Source organism: Poeciliopsis prolifica, unplaced genomic scaffold, assembly GCF_027474105.1.
Source record: "Poeciliopsis prolifica strain line A6 unplaced genomic scaffold, Auburn_PproV2 SCAFFOLD013, whole genome shotgun sequence".
NCBI classification, from domain to species: Eukaryota; Metazoa; Chordata; class Actinopteri; order Cyprinodontiformes; family Poeciliidae; genus Poeciliopsis; species Poeciliopsis prolifica.
Window position 1 is genome coordinate 10135389 of NW_026562388.1, and position 11557 is coordinate 10146945.

At 40.5% G+C, this 11557-nt stretch overlaps 1 protein-coding gene across 1 annotated transcript; it reads left to right on the plus strand.

Annotated features, from left to right (window-relative positions):
- Positions 1 to 95: 95 nt before the first annotated feature.
- Positions 96 to 8324, plus strand: zbtb42 (zinc finger and BTB domain containing 42). The gene is made up of 2 exons (XM_055038681.1): positions 96 to 271; positions 2370 to 8324. Exon 2 carries the CDS (start codon positions 2384 to 2386, stop codon positions 3962 to 3964), a length of 1581 nt encoding a protein of 526 aa, XP_054894656.1. The 5' UTR covers positions 96 to 271; positions 2370 to 2383; the 3' UTR covers positions 3965 to 8324.
- The last annotated feature ends 3233 nt before the right edge of the window (positions 8325 to 11557 follow it).

Sequence of the window (11557 nt, forward strand, 5' to 3'; positions counted from 1 at the left end):
TAGTACTCTGCTACTTGCTGCCGCTGTGTGAATTCGCGGAGTAGTACAGAACTTATTGTGGCGAAGTGCTATCGCGAGACTTGTGCCATTATCAACCTGCTTTGACACACACACAGCAGCGCTGTGAGCGCAGCCTGCCTGCCTTCCCAGGGTCGGGACTGGAAGCCTCAAGAAACCGCAAGAAGAAACGAACATCTGGCCGCACATCATGAGAGCACCCCGGAGCTTGTAGAAGGGGAGGGAAAAGACGACGATAGGAGCGGTAATACAGGTAAGTAAGAGGGAGTGTTGTTTTCGTGCCTTTTAAAACGGAGAAAGCGAAAGTTAAAAAAAAAAAAAAGAGTGTCCCTCTCTCGGCGTCGTTCAGCGCAGTTGGCTTTCTGCTTGTGAGTTCCTCCGCTGTTTAAAAGGCTCCCAGGACGGACACGGAGCCCGGTTTTCTCCTCCGTTTTCTTCTTTATAAAACTAAGTCGCGCATAAAGTAGCATTTAGCGTCATAAAACCTTAGCAACGGGGTGTTTTTCTATAAATGCTTTTTTTATTCTCTTGAAACAAGTGCGTGCAGTTCAGCGCGTGTTTTGAGTGTTCATTAAAACGCTGTTTGGCGACATGAAAAAGTTTGAAATACAGTGTAATGTAGCAGTGGCTTTAAATACATTCATATATGGGCCTATATATATTTGACCTAAGTCGTTAGGCTTCTTTTTACTGTGTTACCCAGCGTTAACATATGGCATAGAGAGGAGCACAGCTGGAGGTAACGTTTCTATTGCGGTGATGTCAGAGCAGCTGACTCCACAGCTTGCAGTGTAATTAGCAGGCAGAGCAGCAGTTTACTCACTCTGCACCGCTCTTATTTTTTCACCTCAGCCTCCCGGACGAGCTCTTCCACTCGCGTTGCACTTGGTTGTCCCGTACACAGCTTTTTTTTTTCACATACGGAGAAGCCCCGGTGAGTGCGGAAGCGCAGGGATACTCACTTGGGAATCATTCGGAAGGGGTCCGGTCACTTTGTAAATCAAGGGAGGGTGAGCGCAAAACGTATACATAGCCTATATATATATATATATATATATATATATATATATATAATATATATATATATATATATATAGCCTAATTAACTTTCAAGTTAGACAAAGTTAATAATGTTGGATTTTAAATTCAAAACCGGTCCAATTTATGAGCGGACCAAGCAGCTGTTTGGGGCCCCTTGAGAGCACACAAAATATGCCTCAAAATTTCAAATTTCGGTTCAATAAAGACAATTTAAAATCTTAGAAAAGTAAATCGATTTTTATGCATTTGTGGGATTGCATATATACAGCATGGCCCTTCGCCCAGGATGTAGCTGTGTCAGAGGGCGCCATAACTATTATGAAAATTAAAAAAAAAAAAAAACAAGGACAGATCAAATGTAGAGTGTGTGACCGACACAGATTCCTCAAGAGACAGTTTAGGTATTCACAGAAAAAAAAATGCAACAACTTTATATTTTACACAATCTGAGTTATTTACCATTTCATTTCTTTTAAATAATATCCACAGTTATTTCTACACAAAACAATGTTACCTTAGTAGTATGGCATTTTCAACACCGGGACTCTGTGTTTTTCTGTGTTGCCCGGGCGGGTTTGGCTTAGTGCTGCGTAAATCCCTACACATCTAGAGCAAAACCCTAGTTACTGCAGCACTTTCACTTACATCTTATTCATGTCTCATTAGAATTTAGTTATATATGTGTTTGTTTATTGCATGTAGTGAGTTGGAATTGGGGCACCTGATCAAATTCTGCTCCAGAATTTTTGTCCAACTCTGTTCAGATCTTAAGGTGTAAGCGGTAGCCATTCATGCTTTAATGATGCCCTGGGCAAGTGCCTCTTTTAAATTTGTTTATTTTTTGCAATTGAGAAACAAATTAATATATTTTTTAATGTTTAGGAAAATTAGTCAAACTAAGTTTCAAAGAATATTATAAATGTAGAATATTTATGTCCAGGTTTGACATAAATCTGGACATAGACCTGCTTTATATAGCAGTTATTACATCTGTCTCAAGTAAAGATTGCCCGAACTTCACCAAATAAAAAACAAATGTTTTTTTCAAGCTCTTGTTCCATCACCAGTTTAATGACGCCCTGAGTGGTGAGCCAGATCACCCATATAAGAATCTACCATTGGACATGCGCCTTTAGTTGTATTATAAAGTCATTTAACATCACTCTTTTTGCACTATTTAGCTCGTATTGCTGGTCATATTCTCTGTGCTTTAGGTCACTATGTGTTTACCTCTAAAGCTCTGCGCTGTGCCCTCTATGTGCTCCTCGCTTGGTTTATCCACTAGCCTGTTTTTCCTGTTTTTCCATCAGGTTATGAAGGAAGAATGGAGTTCCCAGACCATAGCCGCCAGTTGCTGCAATGCCTGAGTCAGCAGCGTCACCAAGGCTTCCTCTGTGACTGCACTGTTCTCGTCGGGGAGGCTCGGTTCAAAGCGCACAGAGCTGTGCTGGCCTCCTGCAGCATGTACTTCCACCTCTTCTACAGGGACCAGCTGTACAAAAGGGACGTTGTGTATCTCAACAGTGACATTGTGACGGCTCCGGCTTTCAGTCTCCTCCTTGAATTTATGTATGAGGGGAAGCTGGAGTTTAGCGCTTTGCCCGTGGAGGATGTTCTGGCCGCAGCCAGCTACCTCCACATGTATGATATAGTGAAAGTCTGCAAAGGCAAACTTAAAGATAAGGAACTTTCCTCCCTGGATGAGAAGTTAGGGGAGGGCCTGGGACTCGGCTGCATGGACAGGGAGAACTCCTCAGATGGTGAGCTGCACTGTAAGCAACTCATTCAGCGACACATTCAGGGGCTCCATAGGGCCCCCCCAGCGGAAGACTTTGACACAGACAACAGTGAAGTCAGGCTGGCTGTCACTGATTGTGATAGGTCCATGCAGAGCAGGCAGAAGGCGAACGGTCACTCCGGCAGGTCCCCGGACCTTGTAGGTGTCAATTATATGTCAGCGGAGGCGGAGACCTGCGTCCAAACAGCTGGAAAAACAAAAGCTGATGTCAGTAGCTCCACCGTATTGCTGTCCCAGAGGTCCTGCGCTTCAGATGACATGGACTGTGCGCTGGATTTGTCTTTCAAGCCTCTGTCTAGCAGAGATCTCTTACACCCCTCCTACGTCTCGGGACAGCTGGCCCTCGACAGCCAGCAGCAGGGCACTGAGCCACTTGTTAAAGACGAACACGACTTGCTGTCAGAGCAGGAGGACAGTGAGCCGATGAGCCCTGAGAGCCAGCGCTTTGGGAATAGTGCCAGGAGCTCAGTGGTGACAGGGTTCGCTGCCCTCTTCCCAGGCAACAACGGTGCTACAGCCGCCCTGCTCTCAAAGGAGGAGGACCTGATGGACGAGGAGGGGGAGGCATGCGGGAGGCAGGAGGGCGCCCCAGGCAGCGAGCCGGACAGGAGGGGTGGGCTACTGGGGAACAGCGAGGAAGAGGAAGAGGATGACCTGGCCTCCTCCGACATCTCCACCTCCAGCGGGGTGCTTCTACCTCCGGGGCAACAGGTGTGTGTGTGTCCCCTCTGCAGCAAAGTCTTCCTCAGCCCCCACGTGCTGCAGCTGCACCTCAGTTCGCACTTCCGCGAGAAGGACGGCGCCCGCTCCAAGCTGTCCCCGGACGGTTCCGTCCCCACATGCATGCAGTGCAACAAGACCTTCTCGTGCATGTACACCCTGAAACGCCATGAGCGCACCCACTCCGGTGAGAAGCCTTTCACCTGCGGCCAGTGTGGCAAGAGCTTCCAGTACTCCCACAACCTGAGTCGGCACGCAGTGGTTCATACGCGCGAGAAACCTCACGCCTGTAAGTGGTGTGAGCGGCGCTTCACCCAGTCCGGGGACCTTTACCGCCACATCAGGAAGTTTCACTGTGGCCTTGTCAAAACTCTTGCCATTGGATAAAACACCTCTCACCAGTGCCATATCAGACAGAATGTCCTGTCATACACTGACTACTACTACTGAACCATTTTTGCTGTTCTTATACACAAGTTGGCAGTTTTTTAAAGGCATATCTTACGTTTATAAAGATGTAGCAACTTTCAAACTGGAGCTGTTTCTTGTGCTGTACTTTGTCAGAGGCTGCTGAGATTACTGGATGTGTATCAGAGAGAGTTCAACAAATCAGATGATGCACTTGATATTTTCTGTCTTGTTTATTGTCAATCTGTTGAGTTGATTTGCTGAAAGGTTCAAATCCTTTTGGCAATGTGTAATGCTTACACACAATCGTCAAGAGAGAAAGAGAATTGAGTTTTGTTTGTGCACATGGGAGATCAGAACCGTCCGTGAGTAGCAATATATGATTTCCTTTTAAGCGCCTACATTATTTTATTATTTATTTTGTGGCTTTTTGTAGCCTTTATGCTATCACGAAGCAGAAAACACAAATGAATGACGTTTAACTACTGGAAGTTTGACTTTTTACTGTTTAGTTTTGGAAATGAAGTTTTTATGTTGTATGAAACGAAGCATGCAGGCCATCATAAGTATTCTTTTGCCTTTTTGATGGATTAAATTTCTAGCTCCTTTAGTTTTGAGCACATCTCGGTGGATTGGCCTTATTTGCTACTTTATAGACGGAACAGAGATGAAAAGTAGCAGAGATGCACTGATCACGCGTCTCTTGATCAATACTGATTTCAATTTTCCCACAAGGTCTGCCAATACAAATTCTTGACAGCTAATTTTTATTTTTTATCATTCAGGACTTTATTATAGTCTGTAATACAGGCCTGAATGATACTTCAGGGTACAAGTAAAACTACTTGTACAAGTAGTCTAACAAAAACATCGAGGATTATAGAAATATCCACTTTTTTTTTTTTATCAAAGCATATAGTCCTAACAGTCTGTGTTTTTCTCTGAATTAAACTGAACAAAGTGCACCAAAGCAAATGCTGTTCATGCATTTACAAACAGAACATTTTAGTTGCATTTATTAAGCAGGAAAATAAAAGCTCATTATTTGATCTACTGACCACCAGTCAGAAAAGACTTGGGAAACTAGCCTTTTTCAACTAGCGACTGATTGGTTTGTCACCAGCAATTTAAATCATCTTTAGACACTAAATGTAATCCATCCAACAAAAAATATTTCTTTTGAGAAGTTTCTTTATTTATAGGCAGCAGACAACAGCAAGATTATCTGCATAACCTAGCCAAAAACGGCTCATCTAGTCTGTTTTTTTTTATGCAAGGACATCATAGACCACAAACTGCTTGCAATGTTTTAGTTTAAATGCATGTGATGAATTGCAGAAAAAAAAAAAAAAGATTTTCTTCAACGTTTGACATGTTTAATACAAATTTGAGCAGATCAGGGCTAGATATCATTTCTGATATCGGGGTCTGGCCCAAATGGATCAGTGCATCTGTAGTAATTTAAATTGTCCTCATCAGAGGCTGAATATAATGTATCCATGAAAGATAATGTATGGAAGAATTTCTCTTTTTGAATTAATTCTGCGAGCTAAATCATCTGCACAGAAATAATCACAAATCAGTTGGTCTGTCTTGTTTTTGTATGCAAAAAAGGGACAGACCAAAAATATTCTTAGTTTATATCCTTTTAATAAATAATGGGAAAAACTGATTTTCTTCAGTGTGCAACTATCCGATCTTATCAGATCTGATCAAGGGAAATTGCCTGATTTTCAGCTGACATATTGATCAGTGCATCTCTGGAAAGGTATTAAACTAACATCTGTAACACTGTTGCCTAATGAAATTCCGATTGTTTAATCTAGTGTATTTTCTAAATTAGCACATGTTGTTATGCTTTTTATTTTTTAAACTGTTGAAGCCTTTAAAAAACATGGATTATCTTAAAATGCCAAGTAATAACAAGTGTCTTTTTAAGAAATTATCCAAAAGCATTACCAGTTACTGAAAAAATGCAATATGTTCTAAAATAAATCTGGTTTGTTTTATTGACTCACTTGGGTTAGTTATTTGGCTGGTAAAAGACCTTGTTATTTTTTTGGTATGATACAAAAGGTACGGAATCAAAATTAGAAAGCATCAAACATTTGCCATTTAGCTGCTTCTACTGAATTTTCTCCTTGTTTTGCACCTCTGTATGTGTCTAAGTCAGTACTGATGAAGTCTTTGTCTCTTTATGGGCAGGAAACGGTTCTGTTTGTTTATGCATAGGTGCTGTTATGGATTCTTAACTTGGGAGTAGCACTAAAAGTTCAAAATATTCATCTAATCTGTCCTGAAAAGACTTGATCAGAAATTATTTATTAGTTGGACTTGGTTCAGGGTTTACTTTTAGGTGTTTTTTGTTTTGGTTTTTTGCCTAGCAATGTTGGTACACATTAACTGGTGTTGGGTCTGTCGGTTCGTTTTGTTTTTCTTTTTTCTCTGTGCAAATCAACTTACTGTATTCGTATTTTAATATATAATGTTCTGGAAAATCTTTCCAGAGTTTTCCATATGTCTCACATGGAACACAGAGAAGCACTTCTTTTTAGCATGCATATAATTTCAACACTATTGTCTAGGCTGCTATTTCTTACTATTTGTGTATTTAATGTAAATATATATTATATTTATCAAATGGGCTTGTTTCCCCCCCATATCAGAAAGTGTATGAGTTGACATCTTTGTCAAAGTTTGTTTCCTTCTCCACGTCTAGGAGTCTATTGAGCTCCACCTTCTAGCTACAAATCATTTAGTAGTGCTCCGACTTCTGCTCTGACAGGTGAAACAGTTGTTCACAAGCCCAGCCGCACCGATACGCTACTGGCTACCTATACAAACCAGACAATACAGGCATTGTCCCCCCTCTACCCGCCTCCTTCACCTCTCTTCCAATTCCAGGTAGTTCTCAAGGGATCATTGTGTATCTCTGTGCTCTCCAAAGCTATGGGGAGAAAAGGCACTTCAAGCCTCTTTTTGCACTTTTTCTGGGTTGAATGGAACCGGTGGAATGTGAGAAATGTATTTAGCAAAGGCAGACAGTAAACAGATGCATTGTTTGAAGGCTTCAAAGCATGTGGTAGAAAAATGTCCATTGTTCCCTGATTAATTTTTTTTTCTAGTCTTTAGAGAAAATCAAATGAATTCAGAAACAGCTATTGGCATTTTTTTCTTACAATGAATAAGGAGGCAGACTTTGCTTGGAATTGCAAGAGGTTTTTTTTTTTTTTTCCCTGTTCAACCCCAGCAGTGATGCTTGAATGAAATAAAAACTCCTTTTCACACACATCACTTCTGATAAGTGCTGGTAAAGTTAATTTGAAATGGAGCACAAAAGAATGTAGATTTTCTTTCTTTTTTAAAAGGGACCTTTCTGATCCTCTAATGTATAGCTGTAGAATAACTAACACGTAAAAATGAGAGAAAAAAATCTTGATTTTGTTTGCTGTTTTTATTTATACCTCCAGGATGATCACCAAATGTGCCTTGTAGACACACAAATTGGTGCTGCATCTGGAGAAAACTTTCATTTCTCTTTTTGGTTTTTGCCTTACAGAAACATTGCCCTGCTGATATCAAGATATTTAATTATTATTTTTCTTTAGATAAAATGTTTGGGCAAAACTAAAAAGCATTCATTAGTGATTTATTGTGAGAGATTAAACCAGGGGGGTTGAAATTTTGTGAATAAAGTAGCTGTGGTTGTGTTAAATTGAAGTCACCTTTGTGTTGAATCTTTTAAACCAATACTACTGGAAATTAATCTGTTTCATTTGTATTTTTATTTTTATGTCACTGTTGAATGTGAAACGCATACTTTTTCTTTCTTCTTGAGACAGGGATATGTTTGCCCCTCATGCTGTATGCTCTGTCAAATCGAAAGCAAATCACTGGAATTGAGTCCTCTGCAGGTTACAACTGTGAATAATCATGAAAAATATTTATTTCATATGCTTCCTGTACAACATTTTCTTTTTCCTTTTTAATTTGTCTCACATGTGAAAAAAACAACCACTTCTACATGTCGAACACATACATTTTCAATAGACTTTTAGAAGTGCCATTAGAAGCTAATATAATTTTTTAAATGAAAGTATATTTTCTAGCGAGCAGTTGCTTCAGTGTTAGCAGTATAGAGATTTAGAGGACAATCTTTGTGCAGAATTGGCATTGCTTAGATACTGAGACAATTTTACTTTGATCTTTAATTGTGCATTTTTCTCTGTTTGGGCTTTTGTTTTTGGAGTGTGACTGTGTGTGTGTGCTGTGAAAATGTGACAATCTTGATTTAAGTCTTTTATTGAGATTCTACATAGAATTAAATGGAACAACTTTATCTGTTTGTGTGGCAATCTTTTTGTTCCCCCCGTTTCCCTTTTTAAGCAGTTTCACACCAGCTGATTTATCAGCTAACTTTGATTAAAAAAACAATAACAAAGCAGATTTTCTACCATAATATTTCACAAGAAATATGTGTGTCAGAGCTTATGCAGATAGGGAATTTTTGTTTCTCTTATCACAATCCAGAGTCGTCTCTTAGGATCTTTTTAGCTTATTTCTTAGTTGTTATATTAGTCTGGAGACTTTTAGATAAATATTCTATTGAAAGATTCAAATACAACTCATTTTTTGTTTTAAGGCAGGCCACCTGATATTCATTTAAAATGCCTTACAATGATTCATAATGCAGTTTATTTTACAAAGTTCACATAGGCTTTGGAAGAGAAACAGGCCCACAGCTTCACATATCCTCCATATTTAACCATGAGAATGAGGAACTTTTTTGCATATTCATAATTTTTTTCACACCTGAACCCTTTTTTGTTTCCTTTTTCCTAAAAATTTCTTGGTCTCCTCCAGCAAACAATTCCAGGTGAATTCCCAGAGGAGGTAATGTTTGTGATGATAGGAGAGAAGAGTCTTCTTTCTAGTATCACTTCAAACTCAACACTAGGCTACAGTTCTTTAGGAAGCATGAAAGACTTTTTTTCTAAAACAGATGTGCCTTTTCTGCTGTCATATTTCTATCCCAGCGAAGGGTTCATAAAAAATGAAACTGAACTTTCTGCCCACTGAATAAATGTCCTCCAGTGGATTAAAAGAAATAAGATTATGCCACTGCAGTAAAAGATTCATTTATTTTAAGGCTTCTTACACATTTTCACTATCGGTGCGAATAAAGATGGGTGTCACCTATGTCAATGTGAAGTCCTTGTCTGACACACTCGTGGTTGCTGTGTGTATGGAGTGCTGCAGTGTGTACAGAGACAACAGTGTGACAATACTTCAGGTCTTACAGGCCCTATCTGTCTGAAAGCGTAAACTGACCTCAAGGACAGAGTAGTTTCAAGATGAGCTCCTATTGTTTCTGACCTGTTTCCAATATACCCAAGAAGAGATAAAACCTCCATAACAAATCCACTTGACTGCTGTTTAGTTTTGACCAAAACTCGACTTGATTACACACATTATTTGTGTGTAAACACACTCATACCAAATGTGTGTCTAATTTAGGACGTTCATGCCAATTCACTGAAGATTGTCACTATCGAAATAATACTTTTAGTTATTTCCCTGCTGCACCATGAAAGAAATCCAGCCGCTCTGCTTCGTGATCCCAATCGGGATGTGCTCGGGTTCCCACCACCCTCCCCCAAATCCCAGCTCACCCACACTCTGAGAACGCCATATAGACAAGGGCCGCATCCAGCTCGCCCAGAACTGCCCGCCCCCACGGCCCCCAAAAAACCACGGCCTCATCCCACTGCTCTATTGTGTGCGTGGGTAGTAGCTCAGCCGGGCTATTGTCTGGCCCAGCTCCCCAGCACGCACTTTATACACAAACAGACGACACGGCGGCGCTAGCCAGCCAGCTCCAACATAAAGAAAACAATGTCCTCCCAAGATCATTCATAGCCACCCCAACAGCCTCAGCCAGCTTATGGCACTGTAAATAAGGGCCCTTCTCAATGTTACTGTAAGCAGTCACAGTAGCAGCAGGCCTCGGAGCGCTCACCGGCACCAAACATCTCACATCTGCCTTCAGGGATCCGGAGCTTAAACTTCCTGCCTGTGTGCATTTCTTATGAACCAACACATTCACATGGAAAGCAGGGGCCATGTGATGGGGCTTAGCTGCAGGGTGACGAGCTGGGATATGTGCAGTGTAACTCGACAGAGTAATAAAACATTCCTCTCCAAGGCTCAAAGCCTGGTTCTTTTTGTGTGTTCCTGTGTGTGCGTGTGTGTGTGTGTTTGTGTTTAGAGGTACTTGAGAGAAGTTGAGAGGAAAGTTGTAAGTGTCCACCACCTCAACAAGGCCAGCGGTGGGAGCCCTTGACCTCTGCAGGGACGGACTGCCAGGGACAGCTGGTGGGGCCAGTGTTTATTTATTTATTTCTTAACAAAGGACAGGTGGTCACACTTTGAAAAGGGCACACAAACATGTCCGCACGCACGCTTGTGTACAGACAGTACACACACACACACACACACACACACACACACACACACACACTCACACACACACACACACACACACACACACACATACGCAGTGTTAGTTTGCCCCCCTGGCTCACGCATGCATATTGTTATCATCCACTTAATGTTTGGAGGAGCCATTCTTTTGACTTTCAGAAAATCTAAGACAATATTTTAAAGGACATATAATCATGGTTTTTGCAACTTTTCCATTTCAGTGGTATTCAGTGTTATATTAATCCCAGTGTGAGAAAAAATAAAAAAAGGCAGTCGTCCATTAGTAGTGGTGTTGCATTTCAGCCACCAAATCAATACATGATGTGATGGCAACTAAAGACCAAAGGAGCAACAGTAAAGGATGGCTTGAAATAGAGTTAAAAAAATAATATTTATATATATTTTTATTCAGTGGGGAGGGCAAAGTCAAGAGAAAAGACTTAAAGTAATAGATTACAAACAAGCTTCCATGTAATGATGGGAGGAAAGTGGAGACCCATTCCTGTACACATCAGAGCGACAATGCTGGTCAGAACCAGACTAGAAATTGAATCGATATGAAGGAATTTTAGGGTTATGAATAACAATTTTGCTGTTATTCGTGGTCATTTGCTACTGTGACGAATTACAGGCACTTTACAACGGAGCACTTTTAGTTTCCCCACAACAATCAGCTGTTTTGAGCTAATGCTACATGCTATGGACGAAATGGAAGTGAAAGTACGAGTATATAAGCTAACTACAACTGCAGTCAAACCCCTTCTCCATTTGGTTTAGACATGTTTCACAGGATTGATTATTGATTTCACGTGATCATTAGAAATCATTAAATGTTTTTGCACTGACATAGGCTACATAAAAAATAGAACTATTGATATAGGGTACATCTTAACTGTGGAAAAGCAGATTAAAATGGATTTTTCATACTTTTAACATTTTAGGTTTTATGATTCTAAAATGTCATATCTGCCCTGTAATTTGCAGAAGTTTGACAAAACTTCCCACTTCTTTGCTTATATCTGGTTGTAAATAGAACAAAATCATATCAAATACACTAAAACCATAATAAAAGTATGTAGCAATCTCTCG

Bases quoted from the DNA above. Each gene is read 5' to 3' on its own strand.
- zbtb42 (XM_055038681.1), top strand. From the start codon at position 2,384: ATGGAGTTCCCAGACCATAGCCGCCAGTTGCTGCAATGCCTGAGTCAG.